This window comes from Coregonus clupeaformis, chromosome 35, assembly GCF_020615455.1.
Source record: "Coregonus clupeaformis isolate EN_2021a chromosome 35, ASM2061545v1, whole genome shotgun sequence".
NCBI lineage: Eukaryota > Metazoa > Chordata > Actinopteri > Salmoniformes > Salmonidae > Coregonus > Coregonus clupeaformis.
In genome coordinates this window covers 42,625,270-42,651,121 of record NC_059226.1, presented here as the reverse complement: position 1 = coordinate 42,651,121, position 25,852 = coordinate 42,625,270, and the positions used below count along the sequence as shown (strand labels likewise).

General features: G+C 49.4%; 1 protein-coding gene across 1 annotated transcript in view; it reads right to left on the bottom strand.

Annotated features, from left to right (window-relative positions):
- Nucleotides 1-17,339, bottom strand: part of kcnq1.1 (potassium voltage-gated channel, KQT-like subfamily, member 1.1) — a 39,723-nt gene extending 22,384 nt beyond the window's left edge. Inside the window, exons 1-4 of the mRNA XM_045211129.1 lie at nucleotides 16,701-17,339; nucleotides 8,477-8,567; nucleotides 472-598; nucleotides 6-84 (exon numbers count right to left, since the gene is read on the bottom strand). Coding sequence (XP_045067064.1) covers nucleotides 6-84; nucleotides 472-598; nucleotides 8,477-8,567; nucleotides 16,701-17,173 — 770 coding nt within the window. The 5' untranslated portion in view covers nucleotides 17,174-17,339. The remainder of the gene's footprint in view (nucleotides 1-5; nucleotides 85-471; nucleotides 599-8,476; nucleotides 8,568-16,700) is intronic.
- Between the last annotated feature and the right edge of the window lie 8,513 nt (nucleotides 17,340-25,852).

Genomic DNA, 25,852 nt, shown 5'->3' with positions numbered 1-25,852 from the left:
CTTACCTGACAGCAGACGTGGCAAACATCTGTCCATTGGAGCCTACTACCAGCACGATGATGGAGGCCACCACTACAATCAAATCTGCAGAGAAGCACACAGTGGAGGGGAACCATGTGACAGGATGGAACAATATTACAGGGGGGTACCGTTTTACAGGAGGGAACCATGTTACAGGATTGAACAATGTTACAGGAGGGAACCATGTTACAGGATGGAACAATATTACAGGAGGGTAGCGTTTTACAGGAGGGAACCATGTTAAAGGATGGAACAATGTTACAGGAGGGAACCATGTTACAGGATGGAACAATGTTACAGGAGGGTTCCGACGGATGTTAAATTGTCACTGTTACTTAATTAGGATATCTATTTGCATACTGAATAATAATTGGCATTATTGTACATGTTTTTATCTTATTTAATCTGAAGACTGAGGAAACCAGCGTGGAGTGTGTTCCAGTCACTTGCCGATGATGGAGATAGGCTTCCTGGCAAAGCGCAGCCGACCCCAGACGCCAACATATTTACTACGGCACCCTGCTGACCACAGCCGCACACCATACTCCACACCAAATAACACCACCAGCACTATCTCCTGTTAGAGAGAGAGAGAGAGAGAGAGAGAGAGAGAGAGAGAGAGAGAGAGAGAGAGAGAGAGAGAGAGAGAGAGAGAGAGAGACAGAGAGACAGAGAGACAGAGAGACAGAGAGAGAATGAGAGACAGAGAGAGAGAGAGAGAGAGAGAGAGAGAGAGAGAGAGAGAGAGAGAGAGAGAGAGAGAGAGAGAGAGAGAGAGAGAGAGAGAGAGTTAGAGAGAGAGAGAGAGACAGAGAGACAGAGAGAGAATGAGAGACAGAGACAGATTAATCTGTGATTCTGGGCGTCGTCCTGATGAGTGGACAGCATCATTTAATCCTGTTAGACGCTGTCTGAGGTGACCTTTGAGCCTGCGTGTGCCCTTGTGGCTCCCACACTCCGGCCCCGCTCCCGTCCAACCCTAATCCCTCGTTCTCTCTCTCTTTACCCTCTTTCTTTCTTCTCTAGGACGGCTCTCAAGCATAGTCCCCCTCTTTCCTCTCCTTTGTTTCTGTTCCTCTGACTGCAGAAGGGATCTGTCAGCCAGACTGAGCATACAAACACAAGAGCTGTTTAGCTCAGCAGCTGCTCAGTGGTGTCTAGGGTTGAGGGAAGGCTTTAGGGTCTGGGTCTGGGTCTGGGTCAGGGTCTGGGTCTGGGTCAGGGTCTGGGTCAGGGTCTGGGTCTGGGTCTGGGTCTGGGTCTGGGTCTGGGTCAGGGTCAGGGTCTGGGTCTGGGTCTGGGTCTGGGTCAGGGTCTGGGTCTGGGTCTGGGTCTGGGTCTGGGTCTGGGTCTGGGTCTGGGTCTGGGTCTGGGTCTGGGTCAGGGTCAGGGTCTGGGTCTGGGTCTGGGTCAGGGTCTGGGTCTGGGTCTGGGTCAGGGTCTGGGTCTGGGTCTGGGTCTGGGTCTGGGTCAGGGTCTGGGTCAGGGTCTGGGTCTGGGTCTGGGTCTGGGTCTGGGTCAGGGTCTGGGTCTGGGTCTGGGTCTGGGTCTGGGTCTGGGTCTGGGTCTGGGTCTGGGTCAGGGTCAGGGTCAGGGTCAGGGTCTGGGTGAGGGTCTGGGTCAGGGTCTGGGTCTGGGTCTGGGTCAGGGTCTGGGTCTGGGTCAGGGTCTGGGTCTGGGTCAGTGTCAGGGTCTGGGTCTGGGTCTGGGTCAGGGTCTGGGTCTGGGTCTGGGTCAGGGTCAGGGTCAGGGTCTGGGTCAGGGTCTGGGTCTGGGTCTGGGTCTGGGTCTGGGTCAGGGTCTGGGTCAGGGTCTGGGTCAGGGTCTGGGTCTGGGTCTGGGTCTGGGTCTGGGTCTGGGTCAGGGTCTGGGTCAGGGTCTGGGTCTGGGTCTGGGTCTGGGTCAGGGTCTGGGTCTGGGTCTGGGTCTGGGTCAGGGTCTGGGCTGGTTTAAAAATTCAGAGTTGCTTTGGCTGACCGCATAGACATCACATTTTAGGGATGAGTATGTATGTCAACACAGATCTATGATCTGTGAGCATGAACAAAGTAGCCAGTTGTTTTGGTTCACAAATAATATCATTTTGACTATGGCTATGCAGACCCATCCAGGTGGATGCTACATATTGGTGGTGAATGTGAATGAGTTTCCCCCATACAATGAATAGCATTACAGTATTATTCCCTAAAATCACCATAAAGAATGAATTGGTCTTTAGACATAAGGATAGGGCGAGGAATCAGACAAGGGTGAAGTTGAAATAAAATGTCAAATTCAGGTTTGGTGTTAGGGACCTGGTATGGCTGGAGTTTAGGGTAAGGTTTGATGTTTGATATTTGGGAAAGCTATCTGACCATTCATGTTGTGCTGAAGGTTTGGGTGGGTGGGTGGGGAGAGAGAGGACTGTCATAGGAAGATTGGCCTTTCTATAGTGTAGAGAAAATAGACCACTACTGCCCTCTGCTGGCCTAGCAACTCTGTTACACAACAAGGATCTGCCCTCTGCTGGTCAACAACTCTGTTACACAATTAGGATCTGCCCTCTGCTGGCCAACAACTCTGTTACACAATAAGGATCTGCCCTCTGCTGGCCAACAACTCTGTTACACAATAAGGATCTGCCCTCTGCTGGCCAACAACTCTGTTACACAATAAGGATCTGCCCTCTGCTGGCCAACAACTCTGTTACACAATAAGGAGCTGCCCTCTGCTGGCCTAGCAACTGTTACACAATAAGGATCTGTCCTCTGCTGGCCAACAACTCTGTTACACAATAAGGATCTGCCCTCTGCTGGCCAACAACTCTGTTACACAATAAGGATCTATGGCAGTAAATAACATAAATATCCTACGGAATATTACCCAAACCTGAATGTAAACAGGAGGAGGACTGGCCCCCCCTCTGAGCCTGGTTCCTCTCTAGGTTTCTTACTAGGTTCCTGGCTTCTAGGGAGTTCTTCCTAGCCACTGGGCTTCTGCCTCTGCATTGCTTGCTCTTTGGGGTTTAGGCTGGGTATCTGTAAAGCACTTTGTGACAACTGCTGATGTAAAAAGGGCTTCATAAAATACATTTGATTGAGAGGATGTTGCTGTTCTAACTCCCCACCCAGCCTGGCACTGCCCTACAGTAGAGTATATAATAATATAATAACTCACCACCCAGCCTGGTACTGCCCTATAGTAGAGTATATAATAATATAATAACTCACCAACCGGCCTGGTACTGCCCTACAGTAGAGTATATAATAATATAATAACTCACCACCCAGCCTGGTACTGCCCTACAGTAGAGCATATAATAATATAATAACCCACCACCCAGCCTGGTACTGCCCTATAGTAGAGTATATAATAATATAATAACTCACCACCCAGCCTGGTACTGCCCTACAGTAGAGTATATCATAATATAATAACTCACCACCCAGCCTGGTACTGCCCTACAGTAGAGTATATAATAATATAATAACTCACCACCCAGCCTGGTACTGCCCTATAGTAGAGTATATAATAATATAATAACTCACCACCCAGCCTGGTACTGCCCTATAGTAGAGTATATAATAATATAATAACTCACCATCCAGCCTGGTACTGCCCTACAGTAGAGTATATAATAATATAATAACTCACCACCCGGCCTGGTACTGCCCTATAGTAGAGTATATAATAATATAATAACTCACCACCCAGCCTGGTACTGCCCTACAGTAGAGTATATAATAATATAATAACTCACCACCCGGCCTGGTACTGCCCTATAGTAGAGTATATAATAATATAATAACTCACCACCCAGCCTGGTACTGCCCTACAGTAGAGTATATAATAATATAATAACTCACCACCCAGCCTGGTACTGCCCTACAGTAGAGTATATCATAATATAATAACTCACCACCCAGCCTGGTACTGCCCTACAGTAGAGTATATAATAATATAATAACTCACCACCCAGCCTGGTACTGCCCTATAGTAGAGTATATAATAATATAATAACTCACCACCCAGCCTGGTACTGACCTATAGTAGAGTATATAATAATATAATAACTCACCACCCAGCCTGGTACTGCCCTATAGTAGAGTATATAATAATATAATAACTCACCACCCAGCCTGGTACTGCCCTATAGTAGAGTATATATTAATATAATAACTCACCACCCAGCCTGGTACTGCCCTATAGTAGAGTATATCATAATATAATAACTCACCACCCAGCCTGGTACTGCCCTACAGCAGAGTATATAATAATATAATAACTCACCACCCAGCCTGGTACTGCCCTATAGTAGAGTATATAATAATATAATAACTCACCACCCAGCCTGGTACTGCCCTATATAGAGTATATAATTGTGACACTCTGGCTCCATGGACTTTGATTATTGAGCCAGGGTTGTTCATTTTCTTTTTGGGTGTATTTCTATGTTGGTTTCTAGGTGTTCATTTCTATGTTGTGGTGGTTCTTGATTATTCATGTGACTCCCAATCGGAGGTAACGAGTGACAGCTGTCGGCTCGTTATCTCTGATTGGGAGCCATATTTAAACTGTTGTGGTTGCACTGTGTTTTTGTGGGTTTTTGTTCCGTTTTCGGTCTGTTGTACCGTGGACTTCATTTGAGTCGTCTTTTGTTTTGTATTTGGTTACTTTGATTAATAAAGTCATGTTTCTTGGACACGTTGCGCCTTGGTCATACTTGGGACGACATAGACGACCGTGACAGAAAAACCCACCACAAAAAAGACCAAGCAGCGTGTCAAGCGGCAACAGGACCTACCTACACAGGATTTATGGACTCCCATAAAGGATTCATGGACATGGGAGGAGATTCTGGATGGTAAGGGGGCCTTGGGATCAACCGGGAGAATATCGCCGTCCTCGTGAAGAGCGGGTGGCAGCTAGAGCCGAGAGGCGGCGATATGAGGAGGCAGCACGGGAGGCAAGGCTGGAAGCCCGAGAGTACTACCCAAGAATTTCTTGGGGAGGAAGCGCCAGGTATGGAGAGAACGCTGGTGGATGTCCTCCTCGGCTGGGGACATATTACGCAGGAGGAGGCCGTCCCGGTACCGGAGGGCGATGAAGGGGGAGAACCTGGCAGGAGAGGAGCAACGGCATCAGCAGGGCCATCGTCGGAAGGACGAGGAGGCAACCCCAAAAAATTTTGGGGGGCACATGGCTTGGCGGGGGCACATGGCTTAGGGGCGCTGGGCAGCAGGAGGCTGCCACAGGGAGACGTGGAGAGAAGGCTATCGGATTACGGGAGCCATTGGCGAGTAGAGGAAGGAAGTTGTTGCGGCACGGCGTGAGAGACTGATGTGTGTTACCAGTCCGGTCCGGCCCGTTCCTGATCCCCAGTTAAAGCCAGTGGTGTGTTCCCAGTACGGACCGGCCTGTTCCTACTCCACGCATCAAGCCCACGGTGTGCGTCGCCAGTCCAGCCCGGCCTGTTCCTGCTCCACGCACAGAACCCTACGGTGTCGTCGCCAGCCCAGCCCGGCCTGGTCCTGCTCCCACGCACAGAACCTACGGTGTGCGTCGCCAGCCCAGCCCGGCCTGTTCCTGCTCCACGCACAGAACCTACGGTGTGCGTCGCCAGCCCAGCCCGGCCTGTTCCTGCTCCACGCACAGAACCTACGGTGTGCGTCGCCAGCCCAGCCCGGCCTGTTCCTGCTCCACGCACAGAACCTACGGTGTGCGTCGCCAGCCCAGCCCGGCCTGTTCCTGCTCCACGCACAGAACCTACGGTGTGCGTCGCCAGCCCAGCCCGGCCTGTTCCTGCCACTCGCACCAAACCTGCGGTGCGCGTCGCCAACCCGACCCGGCCTGTTCCTGCCACTCGCACCAAACCTACGGTGCGCGTCGCCAGCCCGGTCCGGCCTGTTCCTGCCACTCGCACCAAACCTACGGTGCGCGTCGCCAGCCCGGTCCGGCCTGTTCCTTCTCCCCGCACTAGCCCTGAGATGCGTGTCCTCAGCCCGGTACCTCCAGTTCCGGCACCACGCACCAGGCCTACGGTGCGCCTCAGACGGCCAGAGTCTGCCGTCTAACCCAACGGCGCCTGAACTGCCCGTCTGCCCAACGGCGCTTGAACTGCCCGTCTGCCCAACGGCGCCTGAACTGCCTGTCTGCCCAACGGGGCCTGAACTGCCCGTCTGCCCAACGGCGCCTGAACTGCCCGTCTGCCCAACGCCGTCTGAACTGTCCGTCTGCCAAGCGCCGCAGGAACTGCCCGTCTGTACTGAGCCTGCAAAGCCGCCCGTCTGCCATGAGCCTTCAGAGCCGTCCGCCAGACCGGGAGCCGCTAGAGCTCTCCGCCAGACGGGATCAGCCAGAGCCTTCCGCCAGACAGGATCAGCCAGAGCCTTCCGCCAGACAGGATCAGCCAGAGCCTTCCGCCAGACAGGATCAGCCAGAGCCTTCCGCCAGACAGGATCAGCCAGAGCCTTCCGCCAGACAGGATCAGCCAGAGCCTTCCGCCAGACAGAATCATACACCAGCTATGGAATCAGCAGGAGCCGACGCAGCCCATACTAGACTGGAAGCCCAGGTTCGGGGGCCAGCAAGAGCAGCTCCTGCAGATGGGAGCCGCCCTGCTGGAGGTGATGACCGCAATCCGAGGCTGGGGTCCGCCTCCACCGCCAGCCGCCCAGCCAGCACCATCAGCCAGCCATGAGCAGCCAGATCCGTCAGCCAGCCACGAGCAGCCAGATCCGTCAGCCAGCCACGAGCAGCCAGATCCGTCCAGCCAGCCATGAGCAGCCAGATCCGTCAGCCAGCCACGAGCAGCCAGATCCGTCAGCCAGCCATGAGCAGCCAGATCCGCAGCCAGCCACGAGCAGCCAGACCCGTCAGCCAGCCGTGAGCAGCCAGATCCGTCAGCCAGCCATGAGCAGCCAGATCCGTCCAGCCAGCCATGAGCAGCCAGACCCGTCAGCCAGCCACGAGCAGCCAGATCCGCCAGCCAGCCATGAGCAGCCAGATCCGTCAGCCAGCCGCGAGCAGCCAGATCCGTCCAGCCAGCCACGAGCAGCCAGATCCGTCAGCCAGCCATGAGCCGTCCAGCCAGGATCCGCCAGAGCCGTCCAGCCAGGATCCGCCAGAGCCGTCCAGCCAGGATCCGCCAGAGCCGTCCTGCCAGGATCCGCCAGAGCCGTCTAGCCAGGATCCGCCAGAGCCGTCTAGCCAGGATCCGCCAGAGCCGTCCAGCCAGGATCCGCCAGAGCCGTCCAGCCAGGATCCGCCAGAGCCGTCCAGCCAGGATCCGCCAGAGCCGTCCAGCAAGGATCCGCCAGAGCCGTCCAGCCGGGATCCGCCAGAGCCGTCCAGCCCGGATCCGCCAGCCAGCCAGGATCAGCCAGAGCCAACCAGCCAGGATCCGCCATTCAGTCCGGAGCTGCCCCTTAGTCCGGTGCTGCCCCTTAGTCCGGGTGCTGCCCCTTAGCCCGGTGCTGCCCCCTTAGTCCGGTGCTGCCCCTTAGCCCGGTGCTGCCCCTTAGCCGGTGCTGCCCCTTAGTCCGGTGCTGCCCCTGAGTCCGGTGATGCCTCTTAGTCCAGTGCTGCCCCTTAATCCTGTGGGGTTTAGTTGGGGGGTGGTCATTTGGAGGAGGCTACGTAGCGGGTAGTGACTATGGTGGGGTGGGGACCACGACCAGTGCCAGAGCCGCCACCATGGACAGACGCCCACCCAGACCCTCCCTAGACTGTATGCTGGTGCGCCCGGAGTTCGCACCTTTAGGGGGGTACTGTGACACTCTGGCTCCATGGACTTTGATTATTGAGCCAGGGTTGTTCATTTTCTTTTGGGTGTATTTCTATGTTGGTTTCTAGGTGTTCATTTCTATGTTGTGGTGGTTCTTGATTATTCATGTGACTCCCAATCGGAGGTAACGAGTGACAGCTGTCGGCTCGTTATCTCTGATTGGGGAGCCATATTTAAACTGTTGTGGTTGCACTGTGTTTTTGTAGGTTTTTGTTCCGTTTTCGGTCTGTTGTACCGTGGACTTCATTTGAGTCGTCTTTTGTTTTGTATTTGGTTACTTTGATTAATAAAGTCATGTTTCTTGGACACGTTGCGCCTTGGTCATACTTGGACGACATAGACGACCGTGACAATAATAATATAATAACTCACCACCCAGCCTGGTACTGCCCTACAGTAGAGTATATAATAATATAATAACTCACCACCCAGCCTGGTACTGCCCTATAGTAGAGTATATAATAATATAATAACTCACCACCCAGCCTGGTACTGCCCTATAGTAGAGTATATAATAATATAATAACTCACCACCCAGCCTGGTACTGCCCTATAGTAGAGTATATAATAATATAATAACTCACCACCCAGCCTGGTACTGCCCTATAGTAGAGTATATCATAATATAATAACTCACCACCCAGCCTGGTACTGCCCTACAGTAGAGTATATAATAATATAATAACTTACCACCCAGAAGAGAGTGCCATGTGCCAGGGCCTGGTACTGCCCTATAGTAGAGAGCACACTGAGGATAAGACAGATGAGCACGATGAGGAACCTGCAGGACAGAACAACATTCAAATCACTTTATTTATGACGTGAAGTGGTACATAAACAAGACAGAGTATGTGGAATATTATTGAAAGAAGTCAAGAGAATACACCGACGCCCCAAAAAGTTACATATTGCAGCTTTAAAGTGTGCCAGCTTTAAACTGAGAACTATGATTTAAAACACTCATGTTGTTAATCCACTTTAAGCTGAGAACTATGACTTAAAACACTCATGTTGTTAATCCACTTTAAACTGAGAACTATGACTTAAAACACTTGTTGTGTTAACCCACTTTAAGCTGAGAACTATGATTTAAAAACCCTCATGGTGTTAACCCACTTTGAGTGTTTTTTCTCAGTCATAAACAGACAATCTATCATTCATGAGCCAGCCACTAGGTGTGTTTGACTGTAGAGTCAATTTCTCTGTTGAGTGCGTGCCGTGCAGTGTGCTAACAGGGTAGAGCAGCGCAGCAGTGGGCCTGTAGCCAGTAGAGTAGACTAGCTACCTCAGCTGAACTCAGGCCTCGACTGACGTGGACTCAGATGAGGGCGTTACTGTACTTCAACACAGCATCACAGTAGATGGTGTTCCAAATATATATATATGTGTCACCAGATCAAACACCTCTACTTCACACCAAACATAAAGACATTCTGCACACACACACACACACACACACGCACACGCACACACACACACACACACACACACACACACACACACACACACACACACACACACACACACACACACACACACACAATAGACAAAATACACATCCACACACTCTAGTTCCTCTACTGTACCAGCCCCTGGCTTTCTGAAAGGACAAAAACATCCTGTACGTCATTCTCCTTGATCTCATGCAAGGTCATTCGCTCTTTTTTTTCCAACTGAACCAACAATAAGACCACTCACTGTGAGTCCTCAAGAGGACTGAGATAAACGTGCTTTTCTTTGTACAAGATAAGGCTACAAGCTGCTACAACACTACTGAGCCAGACACAATGCAGATGACGTAGTACATGTCCATTTCCACCCTTTGACAAACTTGGCTGACTTTCCCTCAGTCAATGGAAATCCTATGTTGAGATGATATCCAGCAGTGTGAGTAGGTGTCCACCGTGGCCAGAGAGCTTCACACAGTCGGTCTATCGTCTCTACAGCATTACAAAGATAGTAGCCCTGGCCCCCTGGACTAGCCTCCTCGCTCCTGTCAAAACACTTTTCAACTGTTGGTAATACACACGTTATTTGCCTTGATGGAAACTACAGATGTAGGATCTTAATTTGAGCCAGTTTGCTACAGCAGGAAAATAATCCTACAGCGGCAGGAAATGTGAATTATTATGTGGATTATAATAAATTGACATTTTTGTTGGGGTTGATACATTTTTTCGTTAGGGCAAATCAAGTCTGAAATTTCAAAGTGGAAATTACAAACTTTAGAAGCCTTTTTCAAACTCAAATACACTACAAGTTTGCATTTCCTGCTGTGCAGGAAAATTCTCTCCAACAAAAGAGTGATAAAATAAAGATCCTACATCTGTAGGGTGAGGGGTTGCTGTTTTGTTTGTGGTTAGTGTTTGTTCCATTGAGGCCCGTATCACCTTACGGCGTGTCCAGTGTGCTTACTGATGACTGGTCTGGAATCCAACCACCCCACCACCACACCTCAACACACATAGAACACAGAAGAAGAGGGATCCACTGTGCAGCAGCCAGTAGAACACAGAAGAAGAGGGATCCACTGTGAAGCAGCCAGTAGAACAGAGAAGAAGAGGGATCCACTGTGAAGCAGCCAGTAGAACAGAGAAGAAGAGGGATCCACTGTGCAGCAGCCAGTAGAACAGAGAAGAAGAGGGATCCACTGTGCAGCAGCCAGTAGAACAGAGAAGAAGAGAGATCCACTGTGCAGCAGCCAGTAGAACAGAGAAGAAGAGGGATCCACTGCTGTGCAGCAGGACAGAGAGAAGAAGAGGGATCCACTGTGAAGTAGCCAGTAGAACAGAAGAAGAGGGATCCACTGTGAAGCAGCCAGTAGAACAGAGAAGAAGAGGGATCCACTGTGCAGCAGCCAGTAGAACAGAGAAGAAGAGGGATCCACTGTGAAGCAGCCAGTAGAACAGAGAAGAAGAGGGATCCACTGTGCAGCAGCCAGTAGAACAGAGAAGAAGAGGGATCCACTGTGAAGCAGCCAGTAGAACAGAGAAGAAGAGGGATCCACTGTGCAGCAGCCAGTAGAACACAGAAGAAGAGGGATCCACTGTGAAGCAGCCAGTAGAACAGAGAAGAAGAGGGATCCACTGTGCAGCAGCCAATAGAACAGAGAAGAAGAGGGATCCACTGTGAAGCAGCCAATAGAACAGAGAAGAAGAGGGATCCACTGTGAAGCAGCCAATAGAACAGAGAAGAAGAGGGATCCACTGTGCAGCAGCCAGTAGAACAGAGAAGAAGAGGGATCCACTGTGAAGTAGCCAGTAGAACAGAGAAGAAGAGGGATCCACTGTGCAGCAGCCAGTAGAACACAGAAGAAGAGGGATCCACTGTGCAGCAGCCAGTAGAACAGAGAAGAAGAGGGATCCACTGTGCAGCAGCCAGTAGAACAGAGAAGAAGAGGGATCCACTGTGAAGTAGCCAGTAGAACACAGAAGAAGAGGGATCCACTGTGCAGCAGCCAGTAGAACAGAGAAGAAGAGGGATCCACTGTGAAGTAGCCAGTAGAACAGAGAAGAAGAGGGATCCACTGTGAAGCAGCCAGTAGAACAGAGAAGAAGAGGGATCCACTGTGCAGCAGCCAGTAGAACAGAGAAGAAGAGGGATCCACTGTGCAGCAGCCAGTAGAACAGAGAAGAAGAGGGATCCACTGTGCAGAACAGATTATGGGAGGCGCACAGTACTACATAGAGCCATGACTACATGGAACTCTATATCACATCAGGTAACTGATGCAAGCAGTAGAATCATTTAGAAAACAGATAAAAAATACACCTTATGGAACAGCAGAGACTGTGAAGAGACACACACACAGGTACAGACACACGCATACACATACACATGATAACACACGCACTCTACACACACATACACATGGATGTTGTATTGTAGACATGTGGTAGTAGAGTAGTGGCCTGAGGGCACACACTCAATGTGTTGTGAAAAATGTTATGAAATGTAATGGCATGTAATATTTGTAGTTGTATATAACTCCTTAATGTTGATGGACCCCAGGAAGAGTATCTGCTGCCTTGGCAGGCTACTGGGGATCCAAACCCCAGGAAGAGTAGCTGCTGCCTTGGCAGGAACTAATGGGGATCCTTAATAAACCCCAGGAAGAGTGCTGCTGAGAAGAGTAGCTGCTGCCTTGGCAGGAACTAATGGGGATCCATAATAAACCCCAGGAAGAGTAGCTGCGTGGCAGGAACTAATGGGGATCCTTAATAAACCCCAAGAAGAGTAGCTGCTGCCTTGGCAGGAAGTAATGGGGATCCATAATAAACCCCAAGAGTAGCTGCTGCCTTGGCAGATAAGATCCTTAATAAACCCCAGGAAGAGTAGCTGCTGCCTTGGCAGGAACTAATGGGGATCCATAATAAACCCCCAGGAAGAGTAGCTGCTGCCTTGGCAGGAACTAATGGGGATCCATATAAACCCCAGGAAAGTGCTGCAAACTAATGGGGATCCATTAACCCATACTCGCCTTGGCAGGAACTAATGGGGATCCATAATAAACCCCCAGGAAGAGTAGCTTCTGCCTTGGCAGGAACTAATGGGGATTCATAATAAACCCCAGGAAGAGTAGCTCCTGCCTTGGCAGGAACTAATGGGGATCCTTAGTAAATCCAAATAACATGGGCTTTACTGGCCCCTATATGGTGGGCTGTGTGGGCAAGATTGAGCTCTACACAATACTGTCAGCATCACGTCTCCAAGCTCCATGTATTATTGATGGGCAGGATCTCTTCTAGTCTACTGTGTCTGCAGGGGGCAGCAGGACAAGGCAGAGAGAGGTAGACAGCAGCGCTGTGTACAGGTAATCACATCACAAGGTGTTACTATCAGGTACTCTCTATGATAGAACACATCTAAGGCAGGTTGTCTTGTGCTGTCATAGACGGCTGGCTTGTGGAGCGAAGGGACAATGTGACAGTTTCATGTTGCAGTGTCACTGGGTCTCTGTATCGGGTCTCAGTCTCCCTGTTATATATACTCAATCACTGTGAACGTGATGACTCAACAATGTTTAGTAGAGTAAAGTAATGAAGTAAATGTATGTATCCAACTAAATGTTGTCATGTCATTATCAATGGAAGCATTGTAAAGAGCACAAGTAGCACATGTTCAGCTAGAGGCATGATCTACAGAGGTCATGGTGTAACGGAACTATTCAACCATGCAAACACACACACACACACACACACACACACACACACACATGTGGGGGAGGTCCTGCAGTCCTGATAGCGCTCTGTCTGAAGCGCTCACTCTGGGTCAGTGATAAGCCAATGTTCATTCCTGGCTCCCACTCTTATAGTTAGACAACAAGAGACCCAACAATGAAATAACATGAACATTACGTTTGAGTTATTTAGCAGACGCTCTTATCCAGAGTGACTTACAGTTGGTAGCTAGGTGAGGCCACCACATATCACAGTTATAAACAAGGTTTACATCCAACCTCTTTATGTGAGTAAAGTACATGTCCGTTTAAAAAATGTCATGACAAACCTGATGGAAACAGAAAAAAATCTCGCTAGACAAGGTGGGATCTTTTTGTGTCGGTAAAATGAATTACGCGAGAAATGTAATTGGAAACGCTTTTATGTGCAAATATTGATATAATAACCATCATATCAAAGTCAACTTTTGAGTCGCACGATGACACGTGTGGTCCCCCCACTACGACTCGTCGGGAAACCATGCAGTTTATTAGGCTACAGATTTAAGTAAATGATGAGGAACTTCACAGGGTGGTGAAAGTGCAAGGTGATGAGCTTGATGCTCCTTTCCAATAAATATCGAGGGCCTTATTCTGTTGACATGATCATCGACGCTTAGCTACCGCTTGACAAATAAAAGATAATCTTGCTCTTTCGTCCATAATAATCTCATCATGTAATGTCGGCTATGCGTATCTGCGCGCTGTTGGCTAGAGGAGACGTGCCAATACCAGAGTGGGCACACTACATAACGCAACATTTTTGGTGAGTGTAAAATGCGATGGAAATCCATTTAACTTGTATTTTTTTTATTCGGTACGTGGAATGTAAACGCCAAAGGTATTTTTACGTGCACTACTTCATCACGCATAGACTTTTATCTGCCATAAGTACATTTGATGGAAACACGTCTTTCGGTGGGAAAACGCGGATTTTACAATATTCTCATGAAAAGCTGTCGCCAATTGGATGGAAACCTAGCTATAGCAAATACTTCCCTCAATAAAGCAGCTATCAGCAAAGTCAGTGCTAGTAAGAAAATACAAGTGTGAGTGTTAGTGTAAAAAAGACAAGGGTATACCGTGCACCCCCATTGGAAGGCTACACTTTACCTCGTTAAGGTGGTTTTGGCCTTGGTAACGTTAGTTACAGAGTTAGAACCAAACTGTCCAGACTCTTAACATCTGATATGTCATAATTAGGACAGTGCTGTGTAGGCCTTTTAACGGGTGAGGAAAATACTGCCTAAATCCTTAAAAACAAATGAATCCATTTAGTAGTTATTTAGTAGGCAACATTTGTGGAAACAATGGGGGCATAACAGGGTATCTGTAGTGGTGGTCCATTGGCATCCAGTGCTATCAGGACTATCTCTGCCCTGGTGCATCAGGCTCACTCATATTCCCTTGGCATCCCCCATCGCACCCCAGCAGGTCATAGAGTGGCAGTGCCAGGCAGGGCCTACTGCTCTCAAAGCAGCCAACGTGCCAAGTTTAGCTGCCCGCTATCAACTCCAGTGAGAGGAGATACTGAGCATTGGGGGTTGGTCTTCATACTGAACATTCCTCCGCCAGAGATCAGGCCCCTGAAACCCTTACAGTATGCCCACGTCCCTGGACAACATGCCATGATATAGGGCTGGTTTCACCTGGACAACATGATGATATAGGGCTGGTTTCACCTGGACAACATGATGATATAGGGCTGGTTTCCCCTGGACAACATGATGATATAAGGCTGGTTTCACCTGGACAACATGATGATATAGGGCTGGTTTCACCTGGACAACATGATGATATAGGGCTGGTTTCACCTGGACAACATGATGATATAGGGCTGGTTTCACCTGGACAACATGATGATATAGGGCTGGTTTCACCTGGACAGCATGATGATATAGGGCTGGTTTCCCCTGGACAGAATTATGATATAGGGCTGGTTTCACCTGGACAGAATGATGATAAAGGGCTGGTTTCACCTGAGAATCTCCTTTGAAATATACAGTATTTGTAGACCAGGCCTAGGCTTAATCTGTGTCCGGGAAACAAGCCCATAGAGTTTGACAAAATTACATGTTGAGACAAAACGGTCAATACTACATAATAGCCGTCTGACCTCAGCGCCCACATGATGTGTCTGGTTAGACCGTAAACTCTCCTTCCAGACTCACATTATGCATCTCCAATCCAAACTTAAGTATAGTCTCCCGAGTGGTGCAGTGGTAGCAGTGTGCCACTAGAGATCCTGGTTCGAATCCAGGCTCTGTCGTAGCCGGCCGCGACCGGGAGACCCATGGGGCGGCGCACAATTGGCTCAGCTCGTCCAGGGTAGGGGAGGGAATGGCCGGCAGGGATGTAGCTCAGTTTGTTAGATCGTTTGCAACGCCAGGGTTGTGGGTTCGTTTCCCACGGGGGGGGCAGTATGAAAAATAAATAATGTATGCACTCACTAACTGTAAGTCGCTCTGGATAAGAGCGTCTGCTAAATGACTAAAATGTAGAATCGGCTTCCTATTTCGCAACAAAGCCTCCTTCACTCATGCTGCCAAACATGCCCTCGTAAAACCGTAAAACCTACCAATCCTTGACTTCGGCGATGTCATTTACAAAATAGCCTCCAACACTCTACACAGCAAATTGGATGTTGTCTATCACAGTGCCATCCGTTTTGTCACCAAAGCCCCTTATACTACCCACCATTGTGACCTGTACGCTCTCGTTGGCTGGCCCTCACTACATATTCGTCGCCAAACCAACTGGCTCCAGGTCATCTATAAATCACTGCCAGGCAAATCCCTGCCTTAATTTAGCTAATTGGTCACCATAGCAACACCCACCTGTAGTATGCGCTCCAGCAGGTATATCTCACTGGTCATCCCCAAAGCCAACACCTCCTCTGGCCGCCATTCCTTCCAGTTCTCTGCTGCTAATGACTGGAACGAACTACAAAAATCTCTGAAGCTGGAGACACAAATCTCCCTCACTAACTTTAATCATCAGTTGTCAGAGCAGCTTACCGATCACTGCACCTGTACACAGCCCATCTGAAATTAGCCCATCCAACTACCTCATCCCCATATTGTTATTTATTTTGCTAATTTGCACCCCAGTATCTCTATTTGCACATCATCTTCATCTATCACTCCAGTGTTAATACTAAATTGTAATTATTTTGCACTATGACCTATTTATTGCCTTACCTCCATAACTTACTACATTTGCACACACTTTATATAGATTTTCTATTGTGTTATTGACTGTATGTTTTGTTTATCCCATGTGTAACTCTGTGTTGTTGTTGTTTTTATCGCACTGCTTTGCTTTATCTTGGCCAGGTCGCAGTTGTAAATGAGAACTTGTTCTCAACTGGCTTCCCTGGTTAAATAAAGGTGAAATAAAAATAAATACAAATGTTCATTAAATACTGAAGTGAGTTTGTTCAGCTGTATAAATCTACATATAGCCTACATCTTATAGCCTACAGTATCATTCAGTAGCATCATTTTACCTTTAATCACCAGTATAGTATTGTATTAGGACTACTAGAAATAATCCAAAGGATAGCCTAGTGTCATGCCCTTGAACTGCTTTGAACCGTTTGGCACTTGGCAAAACGCCCACAAAGCACTTGGCATGGTTGACAAATGCAAGTAATGTGTTCCTATTATATCAACGTTATTCATCATAAACACTCACACCGAGAAGTGATACACGAAGCATTTCCACCCAGATGGTCTTTCCAGAAAGTTATAAGCGCGTCCTTGAACGTAAGCACGGCTGATGATAACTGGGCGAGTTGCGCTGTATACGGACATCCGGGGGTTCAGATTGAGCCCGGGTAGGTGAGACACCGACGGTCGAGTGACAGTTGTGTGAATGGTGATGCCGCCGGCGTCACACGGTAACCTGTTGTTAGAAATAAGCGCCCCAGGTTGTGAGGCTGACGCGGCTTGTGACATCTCAAACTCGGACTGTTTTCTCCCATGTCCCGCCACCATCGAGGACCTCCGTATGTTATTGAGGACCTCATTCCTTTGGGTTGTCTTGTCTGGAGATGACATGCTGTTTGCAGCCTGGTGTGTTTTCTCATCAATAGGAAGGACACACGCTGTAGTCGCCGTCCAAAACGCACTTGGTGGATGAATGAAGTGGGACAAAACAGCCTGCATGCGGTGAGCGAAAAAAACAAACAACAAAAAACGTACTAAAGCCGGTGCCTTGTCCGATATATCTCGCTAACCGCTGCTTTCACGAAATCCTATTATAATAGCTTACATTGGTAGAGCAAGTACCCGACCCATGTTAAACTACGGAAGAAATGTCCCCTACCTGTTGCTGGACCGTTAGACTACTACTTATCATCAGTTGACTTACTTGTGCGTTCTTGTTTCGCGCTTGATCGCATAAAAGGGGAGGCACTGCCCTCTGGGCAGCATTGAACAACAATAATTTGCAGCTGTGAGTGTTGAGTTGGTGAGTGTTGTCCCCTCAAAACCGCATAGACCAACAGCACACACACACACCCACTCTCTCTCTCTCTCTCTCTCTCTCTCTCTCTCTCTCTCTCTGTCTCTCCCCCCTCTCTTTCATTATCTATCTATCGCTCTCTCTCTCTTTCTCTGTCTCCCACACTCTCACCCCCTCTCTTTACCAATTAACTCCACGAAAGCATACCATACCCTAATGTCATTGTATGTATCCTGTAATGATATGGCAGATGTTAACAGAAATAACAATACCATGCTTGACTGTCTCTGTGTAAGGTTACAATGTGGAATTCATTTAAATGACCTTGACCATCCTTGATAGTGAACGAGGGACACTGGTTTGCTTAGACAAGGGTTTTAATTGAGACAAGTCATGTGGCGTTCTAGTGATGACAGGTTCTGTTATCATGTACACATTAACCTACCTTACCTGCTGAACTGAATGTGAGAGAGCACCTGGGCCTACTGCTAGTGCTGAGTGATTAGCGCTTTTTGAGGTCGGTTCAGTTTCGGTTCGATTATTTAAAAAAAATTATGGTTCGGTTTCGATTATTTTTTAAAGACATTAAATGCACTATGCATTATGTGGGTTGAATGCTGTAACAACACAGAATAAAACAATTAATAAAAGCCCCATTAACCATAATTTATTCACATTACTTTACCTTAATCATCTCTATAGAGCTGCTGCCTATGCTGTCTGCCATAATCACTATTTTAGTAGTTCTTCAAAGTACACTGAACAAAAACATAATGCATAATGCAACAATTTCAAAGATTTTACTGAGTTACTGTTCATATGAGGAAATCAGTGTCACGACTTCCGCCGAGGCTGCCTCCCCTCCTTGTTCGGGCAGGTTTCGATGTTCGTCGTCACCGGCTTACTAGCTACTGCCGATCCCATTCTCATCACTCCACTTGCCATGTCTTGTCTTGTCAATCACACACACCTGGTGCTCATTCCCCTAATTAGTATGTGTATAAGTGTTCCCTCTGTTCCCCTTGTCTTTGTGAGTGATTGTTTCATTGTGAGAGCGAGTAGCTCGGTTGAGCTTCTCTTCCATTTGTTATTGCCAAGGTGGAATATTTCCCTTGTGATAGTTTGATATATGTAAACGGAATAAACTCTGGACTTCAGTGTTTTACCTCCTGCGCCTGACTCCTTCATTCACACCTCGTCACAGAATCATTCACCCGCTGAATGAAGTCAGCAGGAGACGACCGCATGCCTGGAGTTGTGGCAAGGGTCCAGGAGCATTCCTTGATGCTGGCCAGCTTGGGGGAAGCGATGGATCGGGTTCTTCAGGTAGCAGAATGCCTGGAGAGGAGAGGACCGATCTATCGAGACCAGCTGGTCAACCGGATCCAGCCACCTACACCCCAGCCCCTGGAGGGATCCAGATATCCCAGCCACCGGCGTTTGATGGGACGGCAGCGCGATGTAAGGAATTTCTGCTCCAACTAGAGTTGTATTTCTCCAGCGTCCTCGTTTCCGGCCTTTGTGGGAGAGCCCTGGAGTGGGCCAACGCGGTGTGGAACAAGGGAGGTGCCGCGTTGGAGGACTACGGGGAGTTTGCTCTCCTCTTTCGGGCCGTTTTCGATCACCCACCTGAGGGTCGAGAGGCGGGCGAACGACTGGTCCATCTGAGGCAGGGGACGAGGACCGCACAGGACTACGTGCTGCAGTTCCGGACGCTGGCAGCGGGGTCCGGGTGGAACGAGCGGGCCCTGATCGACCATTGCCGGTGCCACCTAAGGGAGGACGTCCGACGGGAGCTAGCCTGCAGTGATGCCATGCTATCGTTCTCCCAACTGGTGGACATGGCCATCCGGCTGGACAATCTGCTAGCAGCCAGAGGACGTCCTGGTAGGGGTCTGCCCATTCCCACTCCGGACGACTCTGACCCCGAGCAGATGGAGCTGGGGGGAGCCGCCGGTCGAGAGAGCGCAGGAGGACAGCGACAGTGCCACTCTGGGGGCACGAAGGGACAATCCACCGCATGTCGTAGTCAACGTTCCTTTGGGTCTGGAGGCGGTAGGCAGGATACTCACGCATCACCCCAGGTAACAAACACCCAAACTTGTTCAGAGCCCTTTGCGGCGCACTGTACCTTATCTATCTCCTTTCCCGATCACCTGGTAGTTTCCCAGTGTAAGGCGCTAGTCGATTCAGGCGCAGCTGGGAACTTTATGGACAGGGCATTTGCACACCGTCAAGGCATTTCATTGGTTCCCCTATCCATTCCACTCCCCATCAGAGCACTTGATAGTCGACCATTAGGGTCCGGGTTGGTTAAGGAGGTTACTGTACCAGTCACCATGATTACACAGGAGACGCATGTTGAGCAGATCACTTTTTTGATTATTGAGTCTCCTGCTTACCCTGTAGTCTTAGGTATTCCGTGGTTAGCCCTTCACAACCCCAATTTTTCATGGCCGCAGAGGGTTCTTACGGGGTGGTCGCGTGAGTGTCCGGGTAGGTGTCTGGGTGTTTCCGTTGGTGCGACCACGGTGGAAAGTCCAGACGGTACCCCCACCATGCGCATTCCCCTCGAATACCATGATCTGGCGCTCAGGTTTTCCAAGACGCAAGCGACTAAATTACCACCTCATCGGGAGGGGGATTGCGCGATAAACCTTCGGGTAGACGCTGTACCTCCCAGGAGTTATGTGTATCCCCTGTCGCAGGCTGAAACGGAGGCTATGGAAACATACGTCACCGAGTCCCTGAGCCAGGGGTATATACGTCCCTCCACTTCACCTGCTTCCTCAAGTTTCTTCTTTGTGAAGAAGAAAGATGGCGGTTTACGCCCGTACATTCATTATCGACCACTCTTCCCCTCATTCCTTCAGTGATTGAGTCAATGCATGGGGCCCATTTTTTCACCAAATTAGACCTCAGGAGTGCCTACAACCTGGTGCATATTCGGGAAGGGGATGAGTGGAAAACAGCATTCAGCACAACCTCGGGCATTATGAATACCTGGTGATGCCCTACGGTTTGATGAATGCTCCATCCGTTTTCCAGTCCTTTGTGAACGAGGTGTTTCGGAATATGCTTGGTCGCGGTGTGGTGGTCTACATCAATGAAATCCTGGTGTATTCCGCTACGCGCGCCGAGCATGTGTCCCTGGTTCGCAAGGTACTGGTCCGACTGCTGGAGAATGATCTTTATGCCAAGGCAGAGAAGTGTGTGTTTTTTCCAGCAGTCAATCTCCTTCCTCGGATACCGCATTACTACCACAGGTGTGGAGATGGAGGGAGATCGCATTTCAGCCGTGCGTAATTGGCCGACTCCAACCACGGTGAAGGAGGTGCAGCGCTTCCTTGGCTTTGCCAACTACTATCAGAGGTTTATTCGGGGCTTTGGCAAGGTCGCAGCTCCCATTACCTCCTTGTTGAAGGGTGGGCCGTCCCAACTCCGCTGGTCTGCTGAGGCTGATTTGGCCTTCAGTAGATTGCGGGGTCTGTTCACCTCAGCCCCGGTACTGGCTCACCCCGATTCATCACTACCGTTCGTAGTGGAGGTGGATGCGTCCAAGGTAGGGATAGGCGCTGCCTTATCCCAACGCTCGGGCACACCACCCAAGCTCCGCCCCTGTGCCTTCTTTTCGAAGAAGCTCAGCTCGGCGGAGCAGAACTATGGCATTGGTGATCGGGAGCTGCTGGCTGTTGTCAGAGCTTTGACGGTGTGGAGGCATTGGCTCGAAGGGGTGAAACACCCTTTCCTCGTCTGGACAGACCACCGTAACCTGGAGTACATTCGGGCAGCGAGGAGGCTGAATTCTCGCCAGGCCAGGTGAGCCCTCTTCTTCACCTGGTTTTATTTCACACTCTCTTACATTCCGGGATGAAGAACGTGAAGGCAGATGCACTGTCTCGGCTGTATGACACAGAGGAGAGGCCCAGAGACAACACCCCCATACTCCCGGCCTCATGCATTGTGGCGCCGGTAGTATGGGCGATAGACGCGGATATTGCGCAGGCATTACGCACAGATCCATCTCCACCGCAGTGTCCAGCTGGGCTGCAGTACGTGCCTGCGCTTATCCGTGATCGTCTGATCTACTGGGCACACACGTCACCCTCCTCTGGTCATCCAGGTATCAATCGTACAATGTGCTGCCTGACCGAGAAGTACTGGTGGCCTACCTTGGCTAAGGACGTGAGGGTGTATGTTTCCTCCTGCTCAGTGTGCGCCCAGAGTAAGGCACCTAGGCACCTCCCAGCGGGTAAGCTACAACCTTTACCAGTTCCACAACGACCACGGTCTCACCTTAGTATTGATTTTCTTACTGATCTTCCCCTCTCCCAAGGTAACACCACTATCCTGGTCGTTGTGGATCGCTTTTCGAAGTCCTGCCGCCTCCTTCCTCTGCCCGGTCTCCCCACGGCCCTACAAACTGCGGAGGCTCTGTTTACTCACGTCTTCCAGCACTACGGGGTACCAGAGGATATCGTGTCCGACCGAGGTCCCCAGTTCACGTCTAGAGTCTGGAAGGCGTTCATGGAACGTCTGGGGGTCTCGGTCAGCCTGACCTCTGGATTTCACCCCGAGAGTAATGGGCAGGTGGAAAGGGTGAATCAAGATGTGGGTAGGTTCCTGCGGACCTACTGTCAGGACCGGCCGGGGGAGTGGTCGGTGATCTTGCCATGGGCAGAATACGCTCAGAACTCTCTCCGCCACTCCTCCACTAACCTAACACCCTTCCAATGTGTGTTGGGTTACCAACCGGTCCTGGAACCGTGGCACCAAAGCCAGACCGAGGCTCCTGTGGTGGATGACTGGTTTTGGCGCGCGGAGGAGACTTGGGACGCTGCCCACGTTCGCCTCCAGCGCGCTGTGCGTCATCAGAAGGCGAACGCTGACCGCCACCGCAGGGAGGCCCCGGTTTTCGTACCGGGGGATCGGGTCTGGCTCTCGACCCGGAATCTACCCCTCCGCCTGCCCTGCCGGAAGCTGAGCCCGCGGTTTGTGGGGCCGTTTAAAGTCCTGAGGAGGATAAACGAGGTTACATACAGGTTGTTACTCCCCCCGATTACCGTATTAACCCCTCGTTTCATGTGTCTCTCCTCAGGCCGGTGGTAGCTGGTCCGCTTCAGGAGTCTGAGGTGCGGGAGGTTCCTCCACCTCCTCTGGACATCGAGGGGGCCCTGGCGTACTCGGTCCGTTCCTTACTGGATTCGAGGCGTCGGGTGGGGGGCCTTCAGTATCTCGTGGAGTGGGAGGGGTACAGTCCGGAGGAACGGTGCTGGGTCCCAAGGAGGGACATCCTCGATCCCTCCCTGTTGAAGGATTTCCACCGTCGCCATCCGACTCGCCCTGCTCCACGTCCTCCTGGCCGGGGTCGACGCACTGCTGGAGCCGCGCATCAAGGGGGGGGTACTGTCACGACTTCCGCCGAGGCTGCCTCCCCTCTTTGTTCGGGCAGGTTTCGACGTTCGTCATCGCCGGCTTACTAGCTACTGCTGATCCCATTCTCATCACTCCACTTGTCATGTCTTGTCTTGTCAATCACACACACCTGGTGCTCATTCCCCTAATTAGTATGTGTATAAGTGTTCCCTCTGTTCCCCTTGTCTTTGTGAGTGATTGTTTCATTGTGAGAGCAAGTAGCTCGGTTGAGCTTCTCTTCCATTTGTTATTGCCAAGGTGGAATATTTCCCTTGTGATAGTTTCGTTTTGACGCTGGGTGCGTTTGATATATGTAAACGGAATAAACTCTGGACTTCAGTGTTTTACCTCCTGCGCCTGACTCCTTCATTCATACCTCGTCACAATCAGTCAATTGAAATAAATTAATTAGGCCTTAATCTATGTTGGTCACAGATACCTTAAAAAAAAGATATGGGCGTTGATCAGAAACCACTCAGTATCTGGTGTGACCACCATTTGTCTCATGCAGCGCAACACATCTCCTTCGCATAGAGTTGATCAGGCTGTTAATTGTGGCCTGTGGAATGTTGTCCCATTCCTTTCAATGGCTGTGCGAAATTGCTGGATATTGGCGGGAACTGGAACACGCTGTTGTACACATCGATCCAGAGCATCCCAAACTTACTCAATGGGTGACATGTCTGGTGAGTATGCAGGCCATGGAAGAACTGGGACATTTTCAGCTTCCAGGAATTGTGTACAGATCCTTGCTACCTGGGGCCGTGCATTATCATGCTGAAACGTGAGGTGATGGCAGCGGATTAACGCCACGACAACGGGCCTCAGGATCTCGTCACGGTATCTCTGTGCATTCAAATTGCCATCGATAAAATGCAATTGTGTTCATTGTCCATAGCTTATGCCTGCCCATACCATAATCCCACCGCCACCATGGGGCACTCTGTTCACAACGTTGACATCAGCAAACCGCTCGCTCACATTACGCCATACACATTGTCTGCCATCTGCCCAGTACAGTTAATACCGGGATTCATCCGTAAAGAGCACAATTCTCCAGCGTGCCAGTGGCCATCGAAGGTGAGCATTTGCCCACTGAAGTCGGTTACGACGCCGAACTGCAGTCAGGTCAAGACCCTGGTGAGGACGACGAGCACGCAGATGAGCTTCACTGAGACGGTTTCTGACAGTTTGTGCAGAAATTCTTCAGTTGTGCAAACCCACAGTTTCATCAGCTGTCCAGGCGGCAGGTCTCAGACGATCCCACAGTTGAAGAAGCCGGATGTGGAGGTCCTGGGCTGGTGTGGTTACACGTGGTCTGCGGTTGTGAGGCCGGTTGGGCGTACTGCCAAATTCTCTAAAACGATGTTGGTAGAGAAATTAACATTAATATCTTTGGCAACAGCTCTGGTGCACATTCCTGCATTCAGCATGCCAATTGCACACTCCCTCAAAACTTGAGACATCTGTGGCATTGTGTTGTGTGGCAAAACTGCTAGAGTGGCCTTTTATTGTCCGCAGCACAAGGCGCACCTGTGTAATGATCATGATGTTTAATCAGCTTCTTGATATGCCACAACTGTCAGGTGGATGTATTATCTTGGCAAAAGAGAAATCTCACAAACAGGGATATAAAAAAAAATTATGAACAACATTTGAGAGAAATACAATTTTTGTGCGTATGGAAAACTTCTGGGATCTTTTATTTCAGCTAAATGAAACATGGGACCAACACTTTACATGTTGTGTTTATATTTTTGTTCAGTGTAAATAAGGCATACTTTTATGACTGCTGAATACCAACTATCAGTCAGAGTATGTGAGCGGAGTTGAGCGGTCCCCGCTCTCCACCTCCTTTCCAACCAACCGCTCTGCTAAAAACCCGCTCTGCTAAAAACCCGCTCTGCTAAAAACCCGCTCCTCACTCACAGGAAAAAAAACTGCCAGTCCAAATTCGCTCTATTCATTAAAAATCACAATTTTACCAACACCCATCTATTTTTGTGACTACCTGGACCTACCATTTGGTTTTGAAGTATTGAAACCAAGCCATATGGATTTGAAAGAAAAGTATTTTAATAAACCTGAAAAGGTGAATGTAAGAAGCGCTCATCATTTCAAATAGGCTACATGTCATATTAAACAGCATATAAACACACTAAATAGGTCAGGAGCCAGACAGAGAGCCTAAGAAGGAACGGAAATGAATTTAGGCGATATTATTTCAATAATTTCAAGGCTATAGCCTACAAAGAAACACATTGTAAAGCATTTGCGAGTGCAACACACTAGGCCAGTAGGGAGTCAGGGACATTAATCGCTCAGCATTTAAAGAACATTTTTGTTGTATTAAATCATTATAGTCTATAAATTGCACATACAGGCTGTGACATACTTAGCATTAATTACAAATTAAACAAAATATGCCTTTGAATTCAATTTTAGAAACACCAGTTTGGCCAGAGTCTGCGGCTTCAGGCTCATGCGATGGTTCCTGGAGAGCAGGCCAGCAGCGGAGAATGTCCATTTCGCGCTTGCAGAGCAACTGGGGATGCTAAAAGCCCTTTTGACTCTTGCCAGTCTGGGCAGGGATGCAGAGTTTTCTTTTTTTCTAAAGGTAGGCCTAAAGGTTTTTAGGCAAAATAACCCAATCAAAACAGAAAGCTCCTTGAAAGTTGGAATAAGCCAGGCCTATTGGGCCAAAATCAATGATGGTCTATTGTATAGATAATAGAACAAAAATGAAGGAAACTTTTAAGAGATCTGATTTTTAGTTTATAAATACTTTGCTACAATGACACACTTAGTTATCTACCCACCTCATTCCTTTCTTTTAGCATGTGCACGTAGTAAGTACCCCATCATACTTTCAGGATACGTGTCTTTTCAGATTCCACAATGATTCTTTAGTTGTGGACATTACATCACCACACTCCCTCTCTTGCTCTTGGTCCTCATCTTTGTAA